The sequence below is a fragment of the Sander vitreus genome, chromosome 18 (assembly GCF_031162955.1).
Source record: "Sander vitreus isolate 19-12246 chromosome 18, sanVit1, whole genome shotgun sequence".
In the NCBI taxonomy this organism is placed as follows: Eukaryota; Metazoa; Chordata; class Actinopteri; order Perciformes; family Percidae; genus Sander; species Sander vitreus.
The window spans coordinates 11944538-11967085 of record NC_135872.1 but is presented as its reverse complement, the minus strand read 5'-3'; the positions used below and the strand labels follow the sequence as shown (position 1 = coordinate 11967085).

Sequence of the window (22548 nt, the reverse complement as noted above, 5' to 3'; positions counted from 1 at the left end):
GTTTAGAGTATGTGTGTGTGTGTGTGTGTGTGTGTGTGTGTGTGTGTGTGTGTGTGTGTGTGTGTGTGTGGTGTCTTTAGCTATTTGTGAGACCTTCTTTACTGTCCGTTTCATTTAATTGATGCTGATTAGCTCCTTTCGTGCCCGATGATTTTGCTGCTGATTGTTACAATCCTGTTGAGGGGGTTTCAGGTTGATAGCGCTCATCCCTCCAAACCATGCTGTGATATTGAAGCTCAGTATGGATTCCACAAAGGATCTGTAGAACGCCTGCAAGACTGATGGCTGGAGCTTCCTCATCTTTCTGAGGAAGAGCAGGCATTGTTGGAACTTGGAGAGTATCATGCTCTTTATTGGTCTTAAAGGTGAGCTTGTGATTGATGGTACTGCCAAAGTATTTAAACTCCTCAACGCGCTCTATTGTCTGGTTATTTACCTCCAGAGTTGGGGCAGTGGGCTGTTCCCTCCTGAAATCTACCAGTAGTTCTTTGGTTTTGCTAAGATTTAGGTCCATGTAGTTGTTCTCACACCACTTTGCACAACTTTTCCTTACTGATGCGGTGGAGTTAGTGGTGTCAATAATAACTGTGTCGCCAGAGTACTTGATGTACAGCATCCCATGATCTGAGCTCCTGCAGTCGTTTGTGTACAGGGGGAACAGGAGTGGTGAGATGACAAATCCTTGTGGTGCCCCGGTGTATATGGTTCTGTTAGAGCTGTAGTGGCCGGAGCATAACTCACACTGTAGCTAAAATGACACATATACACCACCGCAAACATGATTATGTTTTCTTTTTCAACACTGGGGACTCTGGGCAGCCACATTCATTTCACTCTCAGCGCTTTGCTTGTCCTCATTCTCTGCTGTCAAAGACTACTTATCTCCAGAGTAACACACATGCAGGAATTCACAACATGAAGGAGTAAGCTGTCTATGTTGCCCAATGCCTTCATAGCCACCATGACGAACAAAAGTGCTTACAGTGGTTTAAATACCCACACAGTGCAGACAAATGAAATGAGAGCAGAGAATCCATTAAGGTGAGAGAGTGGAAAGGTTTAGCATGCTTCAGCTGTGCAAAAGTTTTAAACAATCGAAAGGAATTTAGCTACAGGGTTACAAAAATAATACACACACACAATATACTGTACTCTTGCAATAAAAAGGAGCTATTTTTCTCAGAAGAAAGCAATTTCAGAAATATTAACATTTGTTAAGCCAAGCAGTTCTCCAATACACTATTTTCTTACTATCTAAAAGCCAAGTTTAAAACTTTTAAATCTCATATTCTTTTGTTATTCAGTAGAAAGAGATGATTAATCATAATGTTTGCTTCAGCGTCGCCATGGTATCATAAATAAATTCTTTATGGGATAGCTATATTGCCTTCAGCTGACAATCATGAGCAGACAAATACATTTTTCAACAGGCTTTAAGACTGCTGGTGGACCGATAAAGATCCCAGAAGTGGTAGCCCATTCTGTGTTGTATGACCTTCAGGCTACTGAAGTGTATAAAGCTGAATAGTTTCTGCAGTCGAGCAATAGCACTGAGTCTTTAAAGCTCTTTTTTTATCTGAATTATTCCATTTCGTGTGTCTTATAATAATTAAATGTTAATAAGATAAAACAGTGTGTCATAAAGGTAAATTCTAATAAACATGTAAACAGGGACTCGAAACAACACCCTTAAGTTCACTATTCATAAATTCTTTTTTTGCGCTTTACCCCTATTGTGTGTAATATTGGAAGGTTATTCATTCCATAAGGGCACATTTTACACAAGAACACTTAGCAAGAAGAAAATTCTTTCAACTCACAAACATACTGTACTTGGTGCAACTGCAAGTAAATACATATTCGTAGGTGCACTTTTTATCAGTTACACTAGTTCATAAGCACGTAAGCCTGTATGGTACAACTTTGTGGACTGCTTTTGTTTGCCTGCTAGCCATGTTAGCCCCAAGCGGCAACTGCCAGTGCTGGAAAAAATGAAGCCAATGCAGAAGTGCCAAAAACTGCAATGCAGCCAGTAAAACCAGGAAAAGAGAACACTTATGCCATACTACGATATAACGATATACAAAAGACGATATCTAGTTACATAATTGATATAATATTGATATATTGCCCAGCCCTACTGCGACCCTACCCCTGCTATTTCTTGTCCCCTCTACTTTCAGCCCCACCACGCCAGTACATTACACCAGGAGAATTTTGATCTGACTGCAGCTTTAGGGTGGGAAATATTGCACTTCTATCATTATCATTAGTAAAATAAATCATTCAAAATAGCTTCACCCAACCCCAATCTGAGCACAGGTCTAATTGGCCACAAGTGAAAACACCAGTACGGGTGTGCAGGGCGTTTTGTATAGTTGGTAGCTCTGCACAGATCAGACTTGAAGCTGTCAAGTAGTCACTGTGTTTCTAACACTGACTGACGTAAAACTGCTGCAATGTGCTTACGCTAACATTGAGTCTGACTTGCTTTAGAAAAAAATATCACAGACTACTGTATGTGGATAAAGAAATGTGCAATAGTTATCAGAAAAGCAATCACCATGGACTGTTATAAAAAAAACAACACTGGTCTTGTTTTAGATTCTCCTTTCTACTTTTTGAGCTGACGAACATACATTACTATTCCCAGCTCCCCCTCTAACTCTGTACTGTATGATACACAGCCTAATTGGTGGCGTGAGGCGACTCATTAAAAGTGACAGATATGACCTCACTAACTGGAAGCATTGAGGCCACAGTGGCCAATCAGAGGGGCTAAATACTCAACTGAAGATCAGCTATTACCGCTATGATTTCACGCTGGAACATTGACCAGGCCGTCCTCAGTTTCCCCCGCTCACCATCCTTTGATATTTCATGACTGTTGCCATGGACACAGAGGATGAAGGCATCTCTACAGTATGATTAATTATGAACAATATGTTCTATCTTTCATATTCACTCCCTGCAAGGGTTGGGAGAAATGTGTTATACAGTATTTACAGTAAGAGCAGTCTTCATGCATTGTGTAGGCTTTTGTGTTGAGTTTACAGGCTTGTTGTGATCTTATGATGATGCAGTCCTCTGCACTTGGATTGCAAGGCTTAGGTGTATTCTTAAAGGATAAAAGAGATAAGGGTAGACTGCTGAAAGAGGCAGTATAAGCCACCTTCTCATTACAGCTGGCTTTATCAGCCAGCTCCATATGCTACAATATTTAGGATGGTGAGTGAAATATTAACAGTAAAATTTTAAATGTAAGAACTTAACTCGCCGACGTACAGTAACCTTTAATTATTCTGCTTCTTTAAATGGCTTTTTTCCCTTTCATTTTGTCCAATGTGAATTTGGTTTGAATTACACAGCATTTGTATCCTTTTGAAAACCTTGAGCCACTCATTTTGGTGATATCAGAATCAGAATCAGAATCAGAAAGGGCTTTATTGCCAAGTACGTTTTTTACACATACAAGGAATTTGTCATGGTGTAGTTGGTGCATGTCACACATTCTCTAAATATAAGAAGGATAAAAGAATATAAACAATATAATTATAAACATATACACACAGTATGTATTAATAAAGTAAAATAAATAATAAAATAAGTAGTAACAGTAGTAAAAAGTAAAAAGGAACACTACAGCAGAGTAACAGTGGCATGTAGAGCCAGAGGTGTAGTATGGAGAGAGTCAGGATGGTTTCCGGGCCTTGTTGATAAGGCTAGTGGCGGAGGGGAAAAAACTGTTCATGTGGCTAGTGGTTGTGGTCCTGATGGACCTCAGACTCCTGCCAGAGGGGAGTGGCTCAAAGAGTTTGTGCCCAGGGTGGAAGGGGTCAGCCACAATCTTTCCAACACGCTTCAGAGTCCTGGTGGCATATAGGTCCTGGAGCGGCGGCAGATTGTAGCCAATCGCCTTCTCTGCAGACCGAATGACACGCTGCAGTCTGCCCTTCTCCTTGGCAGTGGCAGCAGTGTACCAGATGGTGATGGAGGATGTGAGGATGGACTCAATGATGGCTGTGTAGAAGTGCACCATCATTGTCTTTGGCAGGTTGAATTTCTTCAGCTGCCGCAGGAAGTACATTATCTGTTGTGCTTTCTTGACGAGGGAGCTGATGTTCAGCTCCCACTTGAGGTCCTGGGAGATGATAGTTCCCAGGAAGCAGAAACACTCCACAGTGTCAATTGCGGAGCCACAGAGGGTGATGGGGGCAATCGGGGCTGGGTTCTTCCTGAAGTCCACAACCATCTCCACTGTCTTTAGAGCGTTGAGCTCAAGGTGGTTTTGGTTGCACCAGGTCACCAGATGGTCAGCCTCCCACCTGTAGGCGGACTCGTCACCATCAGAGATGAGTCCGATGAGGGAGGTGTTGTCCGCAAACTTCAGAAGCTTGACAGACAGAGGTGCAACTGTTGGTGTACAGGGAGAAGAGCAGAGGGGAAAGAATACAGCCCTGAGGGGATCCGGTGCTGATGGTCTGTGAGTCGGAGACATGTTCCCCCAGCTTCACATGCTGCTTGTCAGACAGGAAGTCAGTGATTCACCTACAGGTGGAGTCAGGCACACCAAGCTGGGAGAGCTTCTCCTGAAGCAGAGCCGGGATGATGGTATTAAAGGCAGAGCTGGAGTCCACAAACAGGATCGTGGCGTAGGTTCCTGCAGAGTCCAGGTGCCGGAGGATGTAGTGGAGGGCCAAACTGACTGCATCGTCTACAGACCGATTGGCTCTGTAGGCAAACTGCAGGGGGTCCAGGAGGGGGTCGTTGATGGCTTTGAGGTGAGAAAGCACAAGGCGCTCAAAGGACTTCATAACCACAGAGGTCAGGTCTGAAGTCGTTAAGTCCTGTGGTCCTTGGCTTTTGGAAAGTCATGCTTCGGAACATTTAATGACCTTGAGTTCAGTTATTAAAAACTGCACCTCCAAATATGTATTATTTCTTTCTTTTTACATGTACACTAATACTGAGGATATACAGAATCCAGAGAGGAGGGATACTGTGTCCATCCTTTGTTTAATGTATTTCTGTAAATAACATAGCAACACAGAAAACCTTCACAGTTGATACTAACTTTGGGGAACCTTTAAGGTTGTTTTTGTTAAGTAGTTTACTAATTTTGTTGAGACTGAGCTAACTGTGAGATTGTAGATTTTATTTTGCAGTGTTTGCCACACATTTGTTTATTTATCTGCCATTCATTTTTTATTTCTTTTTATTTAAATAAGTAAAATCTTATTTTATCGTAGATCTCTCTCTCTCTCTCTCTCTCTCTATATATATATATATATATATATATATATATATATATATATAAAAGATTATAAAAGATTAATTGAAAAGATCCTTTACTGACCACTTGACCATAACTAAGAAGTAGCAGTTGCCGCTGGACTCGACAGAAGCTGGAATATTGCTGGTGCTAAAAATAGTTTTTTGACCTCACCAGTTTTTTAGATTGAGTACTGCTCCAGGGAGGTGCTTTCCCATCTCTGAGTTTACTGAATAAATGATGATCTGAGCAGAATATTTCCTTTTCTTTAGAGTTGAAAGGGAAGCTCAAGGCTTGAATTTGAGCAACCAAAATTAGAACACTTGGCATACTTACTGTAAACTAATTTATGACTTTTTTTATTTTAGTGTAACAAAGCAGCAGAATTAAACAAGTGTTGGTGGTATTTTTATATGGTAGTATTGCCACTTTTACTTGAGTAAAGGATCTAAGTACTTCCACCATTGCAACACATACACTAGATGTGTGTGTGTGTGTGTGTGTGTGTGTGTGTGTGTGTGTGTGTGTGTGTGTGTGTGTGTGTGCGTGTGTGTGTGTGCGTGTGTGTCTGACAGTCTGGATGAAACGGCATTTTTTGATAAGCTGGTTCTGCTACGAAACTCACTGACACCGCTGCATGTCCACCCCATCCACCTCACCACTACCACCCCAACCCAGTCTCAGTTTACCTTTTCAATTGGACTGTCTCTGTTTTTATTTCCATCCCCGCTCTGTTTCTCTGGTGTCATGCTCCAATGTTTCTGAATTCATCTCTGTCTCATTTACAATATGTGTCAAAAAAATGTCATGGTTGCAGACATATTGACTTTAATCCAGTCAGAATCTTTCATTCACTCAGAATGTATATTTATCAATGATTGTAGCTGCTACAAGCCCTGGCTGTAGGTGGTATTTTCTATGTTTCTACTGCAATAATACTATCAACCATTAATAACAAGTAGATACTGACAATGTTTGGAATGTTTCTACCCCAAACTACTACTACAAGTTTAATCCATACAAACTCAGTTTCACTTTTATATAAGGGAAGGCGGACAGTTAAACCAAATGGTAGATATCTCTACTTGGAATTAAATTCTTCTTCCTCTATTGAAATTGAGAGGCAGTGAGGACAGGTATGTGACTTTATCCAGTTAATTCAATAAAGTTTCATTTTGTTTTAAGCCGGAGTCTAATAAAAATGCAATTAGCTCACCAGTTTCTGCTGTGGAAGACCAGATGGTGCAGAGGTAATGAACAACACATTTGTCAAGTTAGGTGCTTCACAACCCTGTGCTGTGAGATTTTTCTGCTGAGATGGATTTTTTCTCCTTTTGTTTTAAACAGATGTTCTACCTTCTGTTCATCTGGTGCCTACTTTTCCAACTATGCCGTGTAACAAATGATGAAACAATGCCGAAGTGGGATTATTGTTTCACCATTTTTTTTTTGTGGAGGACAAGACAATCTGTGATCAAGGATGATAACAGTTATTGTTAGAGCTGAGCTGCCCCAACACATAACTTCTTACAAACCTCCAAAATGTTCTCAGTATATACTGTTCACTAGTACAGCAGTACCCTCTTATCATAGCTATATAGTTTACGGCTATACATTTCACACCTGCTGTTCGGTTACACACTGCTTCAAATGTACAAACCACTCTCTATACACTCTATTAATCAGCATTTGAATTTGTGTTATTGTAGTTTTCTGTTTTTGTACATATTTTGTCTTTACAGTACTAGTTCATATTTCATAGTTTAGGAACTTGGTGGAAAATGCATTACTTTACTTTGTTGACTGATTTTTTGTGCCAGTGTTTGGCACTGTGTCACTCTTGAAAGAGACTCATTAAGGCAGAGGAGTTACAAGCTTATGCACATGGGTACACAGAGAATAGCAAAAGAGAAATGTTTATTCTCCTAAGGGCTCAAACAACAACGTAAAAATACAGCATTCACTAGAGAAATTTGGTTTTTGCTATATATCTCTGTGTGCACATCAACACACTTGTTTAAATCTGCTGTTTTGTCATTCTAAATACACAACCAGCTTAAAAACAAAATGTCACTAAAATTAGTTTCTATATTTTCTATTAAGGATGCTATCTCTAGATTCCAATATGCTAATTTTGGGTGCTCAAATTTCAGCTTCTTGCTTCCCTCAAACTCAAAGCAGGCAAAGAATATATTCTGCTCAGATCATCATTTATTCAGTATACTCAGAGATGGGAAAGCACCTCCCTGGAGCAGTACTCAATCTAAAAGAACTTAGCAAAAATTTTTAGCACCAGCAATATTCCAGCTTGTGTTGAGTCCAGTGGCAACCTCAACTTCTCTTCTTCTTACTTATGGTCAAGTGGTCAGTAAAGGATCATCTGAAATATGACCTCCAGAGATGGATCACCCTAATGCATGAAGTTATGTTTTAAGAGTCTTTTATTCTCCGGTGGCTCATTAGATATGAACCCTGTACTACTGAGTATGATGTATATTAGTTTAAAAACCTCACCCTGATAGTGGTATGTTCTCATATAACAGATACACCTTACTCAAGCCCACTAGCTTCTTAAACCTGATTACACAGGCAGTCGGGGAAGTTTTGTGGAAGTGACGTCACTGTGGTCTCTTCCTACTCTCTTTGATCAGCCGCAGCACAAACTTGAGTTCAAGCTGATGAGGCTTTCAGTGGTGAATTACGGCAAGAACATTAACATTGACGACTACTAAAAGCAACACTTTCCATTAGGGACCGTTCGGTATTTATGGAATGGACCACCGGAGGAAAATAGGGGAGGGTCATGTCTTTTTATTCTTTGCTGAGGGGAGGGTCATCCAACATTTTTCAGTCCAGAGGGGGGGGGGACTGAGGACTGGGTTTGTATTCATGAAACAGCAAAATTTCAAAGTGGCTTGTTTGGTGCATATTTTTCCATGTAGCTCTTAGTCTCTGCCCTCCTTCACTACCAGATGGGTCTGACCCATGAGTTTGCTGGGGGGCAGGGGGAGCTGCCCCCTGGTGGCTAAAACGGATAATTGTATTGTTTAAAAACTGAGTGGAATAATTACGTCTGACATGATCAGATATTTTATAAATATCTTAAATAACACAAAACAACTAAATGGTGGTAGGTAATACATCTGATTTCATATACTGCTTTAGTAAAAAAAAGTATTTCCTGGCTGACGATGGCAGCAGCAGGACGTAAAAAACGAAAATGACTGTTGCACTATGTCTGGACATCTTACCGTGCCAAGGTTGCAATAAAGGTTTCCTAAATGCCACATTTGATGTCAGCTTACTAATTGATTGCGGGTTTTGTGTAGATTTGGACTTTTATACGTTTATTCCACTTTGTTTAAACGGCGAAGTGGAGGAAGCCTAGTGACGAGTCCATAGCAACCAGTTTGTTTGTTGAATGTTACCCAGAGTGCCTTGCTGAATGGCCTCAATATTTTATTGTTTTATTTCAAGTGAATACTAGTTTACTAGAGGAGTAACTTAGTATTTGAAGTAATGCAGCAATGCAGGCAGTGTGCATTTAGTTTCCATGCTTATTGTGTTTCCACAACAATGTTAGTGAGTAAATCTACTGAAATGGCCACCACACCATAACAGAGGAGTGTGATGCGTCAGATGAGAATGCAGAGGTGTCATCATGTATATCATGGCTGGTAAAAAATAATGGGAATGTGTCTATTTGTCAAGTGCAAGCTAGTACAGAAGGTATTGATAAATTGCTGGGGGAAGGTCATGCCATTCATCCACATTGTTTTGGAGGGTCATAGAAAAGTTATTATTGGCAAGGGGAGAGTTATGTCTTTTTTGGCTAAAAGGTCCCAAAACTCGTCTGGTGGCCCCTTAAATAAATAACAAACAGTCCCTTAGAAATTGTTTTTATATACTGTACTACTAATTTATTTTGCAAATTAGGTTTTGTCGGTTCATTGTTTTTGTACTGTGCACAAGTCATACGTAGCATGTTTGGGGTGGATGGTTGGTGTACAAACCACAGGGTTTTTATGCCCTAGCCCAGGTTTTATAACCTCAGTCCCTTGTGGTTAGGTTTAGGCAAAAAAAGCATTTTGTCTATGGTTAAGGGAAGATTGTGGTTTGGTTAATAAATGTTAATAGAGTAAAAATTCCACGTCTCGTGCTCCAAATCACTGTGGATGTAGTCTATATTGACGTTTCATTTCCAGGATTGTTCAAGTACCACCAGAAATTACGCCGGATGTCCATCACTTCCGCTTTCTTTGTGATGGCATTTTAAACTCCAGTGGATTTAGGAGGACTATGGTTAACTGCTCCTCAGATCTCTGCAGGGTAAATCCAGACAGCTAGCTAGACTATCTGTCAAATCTGAGTTTTTTGTTGTACGACTAAAACAACCTTTGAACCGACACATGTTCCACCAAAACAAGTTCCTTCCCGAGGCTATTTTGCAGAGGCGCCGTTGCTCCGTCCAAGACGATTGTGATTGGATTAAAAAAATGCCAATAAACCAGAGCACGTTTTTCTCCCATCCCGGAATGCTGTGTGGACTAGCCAGACCCTCCTCCGCAGCGCTGTGGAGGAAGGGCTGGCAATGCGAGACTATTGGATGTTATTAAACCAAGACCATTGTGTTTTCCTAACCTAAACCTAAACAATAGCTGTTAGTGCCTAACAACATAACCATACTGTACAAAAATTGTATAAAGCATCCAAGTTGCATTGTGGGTAATGTAGGCTTTATCTCTAGTTCTGCTGCAACAATTCTGATAACTTTTCTAAACTGTTCATTGTGAATTCAACAATGTTGTAGACGTATAATGGTGAATTGGTGCAGTGCTCCTTAAAGAATGTTTTCTCATCGTGGTGATAAATCCATTGAGTTGCAAATTAGTTGTATACAAACCTAATTTGTAGGAGACAGTACACAATGGCCTAAAAAACCCATAAAAAAGTCATGGGACTCAGAATTAACATTACGTAATTACAAGACTCTCATGAAAAAGTCAGACTGTGCACTTAGTACACTGTAGGGAGGATGTAGCAGCTGGAGGCTAGTGAAGAAGGAACATTCCTGCACTCATAATGTTTGCATAATAATTCCCCTTTCCTTGTCTGCAGAGTTCAAATCTCTTGACATCCTGTTTGTAAACTAAACAAACACACATTCCTTATAAAATTCTTCATGTGCCCTCTCTCTCTCCACACACATTAACATGGACACATACACATGTACAGTAGCTATATCCATAGGCCCACACTGAATTAACTCTGTGGTCACATACAGTTCTTGCAGGGCTTTCTGTTCTTTGCTCCAGTCATGTTTAACTAATGAGGGGGAGCCCTGGTGTACTGCAGCTAAAAGCCAAGTCCCACCATGGAATGAATAATGAATACAGATTCCCCCATCCAGACTATTCATAGGCATACTAGTTCAAAGGAATCCTGCTAGTCCATGCATGAAGCAAAAAGACACACAACTCTATGCTAATGGGCCTCAACTTCAGGGGCTGGACTGAGCTCACTGAGCCATGCAAATGTTCCAGTGCTGAGGATGAAGATGTCAAATGAGGAGGATGTGATGAGGAATTGCTCTGGGAGTTTGTGGGGTGGGGGTAGGAGGTGGCTCGGAAAACAGTATGCTCAGGCACCAGCAGCATGTAACACAACCACGCATGCACACACACAAATACACACAGACTCAGGAACTAGTGGAAGCACAAGTCGTCCCAAGGGAAGCCTGGACGTTCTATTGATGCTGAGTGATGCTAACGACCTCCCAAGCACTACAGGACCGCGACCAGAGCATCGGGTGAGGCTGTCACAAGAGATCACATATGAGAGCCAGCCACTCAGTTCTACACCAGTTTCTGTAGGCTTCAGGAATAATATAATGCACCATTATATATATATATATATATATATATATATATATATATATATATATATATATATATATATATATATATCTTTTTTTTTCCTCTTTTTTTGTTGTTGACACATTTCTCCTTTTTGTTTACTTTTCTCTCTTATATTTCACCCATGACGTTATGAAAACAATATTATTTCTGCAGGGACTTTGAATGTGTGTGTGTGTGTGTGTGTGTGTGTGTGTGTGTGTGTGTGTGTGTGTATGACTAAGTTACTAAATGTGTTCTGTTATTTTGCCATTTTCCTAATTAGACTGAAAACAAAAGCCCTGGTTATCAGCAAAGGAAGCAGCCCCCTGCCTGTGCCTCTGCCTGAGCCCATCAAAGGAAAAAAAAATAATTTTCTGTGAAAGCAAGCAGCTCAGAGAAAGAAAAAACTCCCCTTGGAAGGCACTTTATGTGCTTGAGGCTCTCTTTCTTTTGTTTTTCTTATTTCATTCACCTGACTTTATCCACTACCAGAGGTAGTCTTTTCCTCCAGTACTTCTGTTTGATCCCCCAACCCTCATCTCTTTCTCATATACCCCCTCTGCTCCCTTATATGACGCGTTGCATTTAAATCCATCACAACGCTGGTTTCTCAGTGTGACAGAAGCCTACAGGAATTCTATTGGGAACATTTCCCAGAATCCCACTGCAGCCACAAAAGAGACAGATGAACCAGCACCAGAGGGGCTGCAGTGAAATCCTTAAGGTTCTGAAAGGCTTACTCTGGTCTGTGTTCATATCCATTATACTTTCTTTTTCAAATTCAAAGATCTTCAAGTTCTGGCAGAATTATTTAGAGGACCAGCTCATCTTCTCTACAGCAGTGGAGTGTGGAGTGTCTAGTTTAATTACAACAGAGCAAGTGTTCAATGTCAGGCATGGGTAGAGGCCACTACCTCTGTCTCGCCTCTCAGACTCTGATAGGCCATCAGCGAACAGGAGAGGGCTATTAGGAGACACTTGGCAGGACAGCCACCATTTACAAATGAGAATAAGTAATTTTGGGTTTGAAAATTAATTAGGTGATAAGACGTGATCCTTGGCTGGCTCATTGATTAGCACTGTCCCCTCACAGCATAAAGGTTTGTGTGGAGTTTCTCCTTGTGTCTGCGCGCAGTCAAGTATCCAATTACATCCATATTGGATGATTCTGAAAATCGTTGTTTACGTGCAATGCCAATGTTAAGTGTCAACGCAGGAAGTATTGGCCCCTATATGTAGAGAGCAAGAAGTTAAGAGAGTGGAAGTTGGGGTAGTGGATGGGTGTGTGCCATGTTAAGCCTTAGTTTAGCTTTAGTTTCTTCCCAGAGTCCAAAGACAAGCAGTTTAGGTGCTCTGGAAACTTTAAATTGCTCTTAGATCTACACTGCTTCTAACACAATGCATGCTGGTATAGTGTCAAGGTTCAAATTGATCAATGGATGGAACCTATCCTCTGCAGAGATGCAGAAAGAAAAAGATATATTTAAATGTAAAAAGCAGCTGTTATAATAATCATAAGAATAAAGTAACGTGTGCGTGTGTGTCTGTTTTTAAAATATATCATGAACCGTTCATCCGATCAACTTCACATTTGGTGACCTGGGGATCCAATGAACTTGGGGTTTGGAATTTGGATCAGTTTGGACAGCATTGGATATTGGATATTAATAAACTGTGAATTAAACTAAACGACCGCACAATAAAGGTTGAGGAAAATAAATAAAAAATAGACGTCACACGAAGACACAGCAGGCTGTTGAAGACGCTCTGTACAGCAGCGAGGGGAGGTTCACTGGCTTTGATTGCGTTCACTTTTTGCTGCTTTCAACGTTACATGACTGCATAAATACATATGAGATATACACACAGTCACGAGTGGGGTGGGGGGGAATAGAGTAACAACAGTAAAAACTGGTAACACAACCGTTATAGTATGAGAACAAATACATACAAGTACTGAGCAAGGTGCATGGGTAGCAGCGTCAAAGTAGCCTACACAAAGTAGGAAAAGTGCATATCAGCCTTACAAAGTTGACCCAATAACATCAACAACAACCATCGTCAACAACATCAGCATTCGTTACATTACATCACCAACCCATTTTGTCAACGTCTCTGATATCCTCAGCATATAGTCAACAGACTAGAATAGGTGGCGATATCAATATGTATCGTTGACGAAAAAGACAACTCAAAAATGTAGTTAAACAAAAACTCTCTTTATTTGCAATACCTTCCACCTTTTCTTCCGCCCCTCTCTCTCTGCGTACACACACTCACATTCCGGAGCCGGCTGACTCCGTCTCTGTGAGTCCAATGTGAGTCTGTCTCTGTAGGCTAATCGGTCCGGTTCTGGTAGTGGATTAATGCAGCTTTTTACTGATTGGCTCTCATAACGGGCCAGATGGGTGGCGCATGGCGCACCGCCATGAGTCCATGAGGCAAATGTCTGATTACTCAATGTAGTAGTACAATGCTTTTCTCTGGGTTAGAAGTGCACAGTAAGTCAGTAGTAGACTATACAGTGTGGCTGCATATTAAGTGCTTTGGGGTCCTTCTGTAAGTAATTTTTTGCTACAATGGTTCTGGAGAAAGCTACAAGCAACAATAACACAGGCCAAGCAAACGGCCGTTCCAAACAGGCACATTTTGAACAGGCACTGTACTAGTAAAATAAATTCAAAGTGTATCTAATTTCTAAAAACCTTACAGCAAACATTCTTTTACTGACAGCAACAGTAATTTGCGGTCAGGAAAGTGTTCTTTACACCAAAAGTGAAGCATTTTACATTTCCTGACCTGCACCAACAACAGAAGTTTCTTCAGAATCCAATTATGATTTAAAGGTGCTCTAAGTGATGTGACGCATTTTTTAGGCTACAACATTTTTTGTCACATACAGCAAACATCGCCACACTATCTGCTAGCTGACTGTCCCCTGAACCCACTGTAAATGAACGTGCATTGTGGAAGTAGCCTACTGGCTAACGCTGCTGCAGTGATGGCTCAACCTGCTCCTTCTTGTCAGTTATTGGCTGGAACACTGTTTGTTATGGTTCGTGGTGCAGGTTGGCGCGGTTTGTTTTTGTTGGCGTTTGTGGAGCCTGGGCTGTTTACAGAGACCGCGGTTTTTTTACAGTGTGTTCAGGGGACAGTCAGCTCGCGGATAGTGAGGAGATGTTTGCTGTATGTGACGAAAAATGTTGTAGCCTAAAAAACATCACTTAGAGCACCTTTAATGACACAATGCCAGGTAAGGTAAAAAAACTAAATATTACTGTTTAACTCTCAAGAGGCGCTGAATCTGAAGCAGATTTGACAATAATCTACATCTGATGTTCTTTATTCTTTACGTAATGTACTGTATCTTTACTGAAAAGTGTTTCCAAAAAAAGCAAATTTCAAGTATTAAATACCAAGAACTGAAACCTGGTGGAAATTTGTTTTCGCAAGACCCATTCAAATGAACTGATTGGTCAATAGTAATCAAATCATAAGATGCTTCCTTCATTACAGTTGAAGGAATTCAAAAAACTCATAGCATTTATAGTAATTGAACCCTGATTGTGTAGGTGTAAAAGTAAAATGCTCCTGTACTCGTGTCTAATGCTACACTGTTAAGTTTGAGTTGTATAAATGTCATTACTTTAATCTAAGAACAGACATTACATAAAAAGTACAAACTGACTCCATTACCTACATTATGTCTCCTACTTATTGACTTACCAATAGGTTTATTGACAAAACATGCTGCCGGTGAAATCCGTGTATTGTTATCTGCAGTGTAGACTGAAAGGTTGCGGTTCTATTAAGTGAAGAGCTAATTGCTTATCGTCATTATCGAGGTGGATTAGTGTATGACAGGAGAAATGAAGACACTGACCTCATTAAAGCGGGCCACATCCTCACAGTTCTCTGCCACACGGCTGTAGAAGGAAAGACCTGGAAGGTGAGGAGCAGAGGTTAGAAACATAAATGGTTCAATAATGGCATTGCATATATTGTTATTTAAGTTTGAGACAGAGCAAGGGCAATTTATACAGCATATGTAAATCAATCTTGATATTTATCTGCTTGCGTTATGAGACTGGGTCAGGTAGGTTGTCAGTCACAGTGTAATAAATAAATTAATATAAAAGTTTTGCAAGATTCAAAACAAGTAAAATAAAAAAAGGTAGTAAAATCTGAAATATGTCAGATACCAGTGGTAAAAAGGGACTCAAGTATTGTACTTAAGTACAGTGGGCTTTACTTGAGGATTTCCATTTTATGCTACTTTATACTAGTAGTGTAGTAGAGTAAAACTACTACATTTAGTACTCATTTTTTGTGTTCTTTACCTACTTGTCTTAATTTTAAGTTCTGCATGTACAATAATTACTTGCCTTTTAATGGGCCAAATTTAAAATAGAAATAAAAATGAAAAACTAGGATTTTTAAATGCAAGATTATTACTTGTAAAATGTTTACATTATAGTTTTCGTACTTTTACTAAGTAAAGGATTGATTTGCTGAAAGACATTTATCATATTATTCCTGTCTAAAATATGTTTACATTTGTCACATTAAAGACCAGTGACAAGACAAATAAATGCCTTAAATACCTGATAAACAAACAAATGAGACAGGCTGTGTGGAGCCACAGGAGACAAAAAACAAATGCAGATTGCTACAATAGGACTCATTATGCGACAGAACAAAAACAGAGAGAAAAGACTTCCACAGAAGAGAAATAACATAAAAGAAGTGAGTTTTTTGCCAAGGTTAAATAATTTCCATGATTTAATAATCGAGAAAACAATAATATCTTGGTGCAGTGTGTACTTAAGGTTATACACAGGACAGAGAGCCAGTCACTGTGCATTAACCTGACTCAGTCATGCGTGCTACAGCCTGTGTTCACCTGGTTGCTTTGTGATGCTCATGAATTGTGTCCTTTGCCTGACGCTTTTGTGTGGGTGTTGAATTTGTTTGGGTGCATGTGGACTGCTGATGTGTACTGACACACGTTCATATGTACACACACACGCACACACACACACACACACACACACACACACACACACACACACACACACACAGTTAATTAATTATAAGTTTAGAACAAGAAGAGAATAGAAATAAATAAATTCTGCCTGATGAGTTTTTATTACTTGTGCTGAAAGTATCTTTTCACACATTCACAGAGCAAACAACTTCTGAGTTTAGAAGGAGAAAAAGACACGGACATGCAAAAGCAAAACCTGAAAATATATTATGCTTCATTCAACCTCATCAGTATCATTTTACCAATACAATTTTGCCCATTTTGACTCTAGTTCATAGCCGTGTTCTCTCTTTTTCATCACTCCCCACTCTCTACAACCTTACAAAACCCACATCCTTTGAAATAATTTTAGAAAATAAACACCAGTTACATGTCACATAGGGAAGGAGACAATATTCCTCCTACATTATTCAAAACAGAGGCATCGCTGTCATACCAGTTTTTTTATCTAAGCGAGACGTGGGTTTAGAAAAGCAGATTGTGTGAAACTTATGTAAGGTGCTCCACACCAAACTAAAACAACATTTTGCTAATCAGGTTGCCTTTTGGCCTTGGTGGAAACAGTGAGAAATAGAATCAGGGCCACTGAAAAAACCGACATGTGGTGGAAGAGAAAGAAATGTACTCTTATTTTCAAGCAGACAGACGGAGCTGAAAAGAGAAGGATGGAGAACACTGTGAAAAACTCAAGCTAACACGAATGAAGAATGCATAGAGGTATTTCTTTAGTTTTTCACTTTTACTTGGATCTATAGAGTGCAACAGAACAAAAACATTAAGTGTAGAATAGAACAGTGGCAAGCATTTTGTTAATATCTGCCCTAATGTTTGGGATGTAATCATGAGTCTCCCTGTATGCCTTCGAGCATCTCATCTTTGTTGTTCCATGCTAGTTTCATTTTGTCGTATTTCCAAACCAGTTTACGAGCCCAACAAGAGACAGTGTGGGTTAAATATGTATCACAGTATGTATAACACACAGTAAATGTCTGCTCCAGCAAAAGATGTAAAGAAAATTGTTTCACTGTGCTACAGGGAAGAAAAGGAATTTAAATAATGTGTGTAGGATAGCACAAAGCTCTGTTTCAGCCCAGAAAATATATTGAAGATTTACACTTAAGATGACAAACAAAATGTCCAAGTAGCAGCTAGGGCTGGGCAATATATCGATATTATATTGATATCATGATACAAGATTAGATATCGTCTTAGATTTTGGATATCGTAATATGGTATAAGTGTTCGTCTTTTCCTGTTTTTAAAGGCTGCATTACAGTAAAGTGATGCAATTTTCTGAACACACTAGACTATTCTAGCTGTTTTATTATTTGCCTTTACCCATTTAGGCATTATATCCACTGATGAGCCTTTGTCAAAAATCTCTTTGTGAAAATATTTTGTGAGAGCACCAATAGTCAACCTTACAGTATCGATATCGAGGTGTTTAGTCCAAAATATCGTGATATTTGATTTTCTCCATATCACCCAGCTCTAGTAGCAGCATGAATGTCAAGTTGTTTGACAAGCGGTAGACGACAGACAGAAGAAGAGAGTTGGGCTGAAAGAAGCAAGCTGTAGTGGAATATCTTAAGAGCGGAGATAATGCTTTAATTTCTAAGTTAATACTGATGTACAGTGTGTGTGATCCTGCAGGCTACTGTGCAGAGGCCCAGCCTATTAACAACAAGAACCTGGAGTGTCATTCTTTGATAAAGCCAAGAGCTGCAGATAACAGCAAGGACTCATCAAAGACTTGTAACAAAATCAATTAAGTTTTTGATGCCTTCCACTTTGATGTCTTTATTGCCCATGGCACCAGATAGTAATGAACCAGTGTTAGCCTAATGACAGGGACTCTTCAGTCTTCCTTATTGCTTTTTTATATTACCCCTTGAATGCAATCGATTCCCTGATTTATGGCTTTTGTTTTGTCCAAATATTGAAGATGTTTGATTCTGGATTATGTGTGTTTTGCTCTCTTTTCCTATCAAACATAACATGTGGAGTCGGCCTTACATACATAACATCGGCCCACCAGCCTCTCTAGGGGTCATATATGGTTTGATATGCTTGGGGTGGGAGTGGAGGGGGATGTGGCTTCCTGGCAGACCTCTTCCTCTCCAGACAGGAAGTTGTTTGAGCTGAAAGCACTCAGGAAGAGCTACTGACAAGTGTACAGGGAAAATAATGACTTAACCCTTGTGTTGTTTTCCTGTCAACCTTGAAAAAAACACTTTTTCTTTCGATGTTTTTGACGCCTTTTGTTTTTGCTTTTCCAATGTTTTAAATTGTAAAATTTTTCTTCTACACATTTTCAGCACTCATTTCTACGTCCCATTTTTTAAAACGGGGTAAAAACGGGTCAGTGTGACCCGAAGTCAACACAAGGGTTAAAAACCACAGCAATCAAAGAGACTGTGGATGCAAAACTGACACAAATACTGCGGGTAGAAGAATATTATCACACGACATGTATCAACTCTGGGAATAGGTAATACAAATAAAAGATTAAAAGCAATTTAGGGAAGAAAAAAGAGATAGAGAGATGGGGGGGGAGAGATATCAACTGTTTATTTTCAGGATGTGAAGAGGGTAACAACCTTTCCCATTCAAATGATTTCCATCTGTGGCAAAGTAATGCTGATAAAGACATCAGCCTCCTTTAAATAACACAATTTCCTAGTGTACTTAGCAGTTAAAATTAAAAACTGAGCCATTGCTTAGTCAAAAACAGTATTTAAATGAATCATATGGTGGGCGCCGTGGTGATTCAGTGTATGATGGGTTTGATCCCAGCTCGTATCTGTTGATGTACTGCTCTTATTCGCCCACCTCTCCTGTGATTCTTCTCTGTTATCTAATGACCCACTATTGTCAAAATGTATAACATACACTTTAAATCTGACCGCTCAGTTGAAGTAATTATTTTTTTACTTTCTCTCGCTAAATGACGCACTTTTATAATGCATTAAGGAGAGGGGCCCCTCCTAGGAATACAGAACAGAGAAGTAAATGTTTATATAGATTAAATAATGGGGCAATACTTGTATTTATTTGTATGATTTCATGTTAATTAATAACAGTAAGGGGCTTTGGTAAATTATGGGCCAGCTTGCTACAGTATTATAGAAGTCCCCCACATTGTCACATACAGTAAAGTTATTTAACATCAGTGACAGAAAAATATGACAATGTGAAAGGGGTCGAGAATTATTACCAGCTTCACGGAGCTTTTATAGACCCAATCACAATGCTTGTTTACAATTACTCCCTGGTAGAAAAATCCTGCTCTTTAAAGTGCCGTAAAACTTTAGCTAGCGACCAAATTATGACAATGTCCATATGTATAACAATTTGTTTTTAACAATTTCAAAAGGAGAGTGATGTGACTTACATTCACCAGGTGACCAGAAAACAGACTCCAAATGAATGATAATGTTGCTCCTTAACTGTTGGATGTGCGGCTGTTTGCTAACAAGTTCACCAAATCAACTTAAAGGTCTAATGTGTAGAAATTTCTCCCATCTAGCGTTGAGATCATATATCTCAATCAACTCTCTCGCACCACGCAGTTCAAAGTACGTATTACAGCTATGGTAGCCTTCACGCTTCAAAAAGCCGGTCTCTTGCTCTTTTCATATCCTTTTTCTCTGTTTCTGGGCAAAGAAGAAGACTCCTGTTGCTGAAATTTGGATTTTGAATACGTGTGGTCCTCCATGTTTCCTTCTTCAAACTTGCCATGGCCGGGAAGCTACGATACCCATTAGCAGCACATGTGAGTTTATCATGTGACAGCGAAAACGTGAAAGGTGGAGCAGTATGTCCTGTATGTCCCTTACCAGCTAACATATTTCAAGATGGCGCATGAATATGGAGTGTCTACCCCAGTTCATGTGAATGCAAATGTAAAATTTCAAGCCAAAAGGAATACTTGGAATTGATGGTGGAGGTAAATATTCATGAAAAAGTTTGTGAATGGGCAACACAGATTTTGATAATGAACAACTAAACACGTTACATACTGCACCTTTAAAAGATGATGATATGTCATTGTTGTGTTCACAATGTGTTTCTGCTGTTCCCAAGTGGCCAAAATCAGCAACTACACCATATTCTGTGACCCATTAGATTCTGTGAACTGGTTAGAAATTTCACCTATGTTGCCACTGTTAATGATTTTATCATACTTTATGTCACACTTTATTTTGATAGCTCTTGCCAAACAACATTGTAACCTGAATATTTAAACGGGGTCATGCATTTTGATAGCTGTAATTTCAGTGTTTCTGGAGGATGAAAAAGACCAAACTGTGGACCAACAAAGGCTATTGCAGCTATTCAAATCTGTGACTCTGTAACTAACCAGCAATTTCCACTGGATGCGGTACTGGCTGCGGAACGGCTCCAGAACGTTGACGGAGTCATTAGGTTTCCATTAAAGTCAATGTGTGTATTTCCACTGACTGCGGAACGTCTGTGTCCCTACTCCGTCCCAGCTCCGGCGGTCCGCAGCCCTCCGGAGCAGATACGCAGAGCTTCTATTTTTGCCGGACGCCAGAGAGCTCTGCAGCAATTCAGCACACGGCAGATAGTGCGGGACAGGAAGTCGAACACAGAAACAAAATAAAAATCTGGTTCATTTTCAAAGTAAAATACACCGTGCTCACAGCAGATCATATTTCCCTGCACTACACCTTGAAAACATAGCACAGAGTTGTTTCCCCTCTACTCCTCTGGATGGAAACAAACTGTTGTTGGTTTTGTGGTTCTATTCTACGTGAATTCGCGAGATATTGTGGGTCCTCGTGACTACAGCTGTCAGTCATGGCCGCAGCCGTGCCGCAACAAATCCGGACCTAGTCGGCATTGACGGACGGCAGAGCACACAGCCGTTCTGCAGCGGAGCTGGTCCGCAGCGGAGCCGGTCCGCAGACGTTCCGCATCCAGTGGAAATCCACAGTAATAGGTAATCTGAATATATAGCGGTCACATTTTTTCTGGTAAACAGCTATCAACATGTGTGACCCTGTCTAAATACTATGGGGGCACAATTTTGTCAATAACTAATTAAGATAAAGTAGGCTATGATAACGTATGTTTACACTGCATTTACACCTTTACAATATATCTGAAATTCCTATTCAGGTCAAAGAATCTGATGGGTCACAGAATACAGTGTAACACCAGTTTATCTCAGCAGGTCTGGTATTTACAAACCTTTTATGGTAACTACTGTTTGCAAAGAAGATTACATGTGCACTTCTGCTTTTTCTTTTAAAATATAGTACAGCATTCTACTTAAGTGAAAATCAGTGAAAGCCACTTGTGTCTTGAATTGGACAGGATTTGAATTAGCATTGACTGAATGAAGTAGGGAAGAAATTGGGGTAAAAAAGACTGACACTTGTTACGTAGGCTAACAATGTAGCAAACAGCTTCTGTGTTGGCCCATGGGGGGGGGGGGGGAGAGCAGACAATATAATCCTTTACTTGGATGACACAGTTCATGTAATATCAAGACCATGGTGAATTCACTGCAGCAACACTGAAAGCCATCTTCTCTCCAGCGCACACACAGTCATGCACACACACAATCACAGAGCAGTGGAGAGAGAAAGAAGGGGTGGTGGTGGTCTTGTAACATCCGACCCAATACTGACGCTGACAGCAGGAGTCGAATCAGAGATCAGCTGGGATTGAACACCTGTCATCTGTCAGAGAGTGGACTGATCACTGTCCAAGGTGCTGAAACACACATGCCTCTCTCTTCCTGTCTCTGTTTCTCTCTCACACGCAAAGTAATGTATGATGTTGATGAATGAATCCACTGAACTCACTCCAAATGTCCTTCCAATCCTGCAGTGATCCCTGTTTCCTTTGAACAGCAAGAGAGGCAGGGCAGGTCAGGTGTTAAGATATGACCCTGGAGGAGCTATAAAACGCCAAAGGACTAGTGGATTGGCAATTACCCCGATGATATGATATATGGCAAATGGATTACATTTAGTGCTTTTCTAGTCTTAGTGATCACTTAAAAGGCTTTACAATACAAGCCAGTATTCACCTATTCATACACTGATGGCAGAGGCTACCATGCAAGTTACCACCTGCTCATCAGGAGGGGAGTAGGAGCAATTTAGGGGTTGAGTATCTTGCCTAAGGACACTTTGACATGTAGACTGCAGGGGCAGTGCAAGGAGACCCCCCCACCTCCAACACCCTCTTCCGTATTCAATGCCATCAGCTTAATTAATTGTAACCATACTGGCCTCTCGCCCTTATTGCTTTATGAGTAAAACGACCCATCAAGTGATGACACATGAGGATTTACT

General features: G+C 40.2%; 1 protein-coding gene across 5 annotated transcripts in view; it reads right to left on the bottom strand.

The window, feature by feature from the left end:
- The window catches only part of otofa (otoferlin a), an 83091-nt gene that overhangs the window by 59617 nt on the left and 926 nt on the right, over positions 1-22548 (bottom strand). For all 5 annotated transcript variants that reach the window (XM_078274999.1, XM_078275002.1, XM_078275001.1 and 2 more), the window contains exon 2: positions 15053-15111. In XM_078274999.1, the coding sequence (XP_078131125.1) occupies positions 15053-15111 (59 nt within the window). The remainder of the gene's footprint in view (positions 1-15052; positions 15112-22548) is intronic.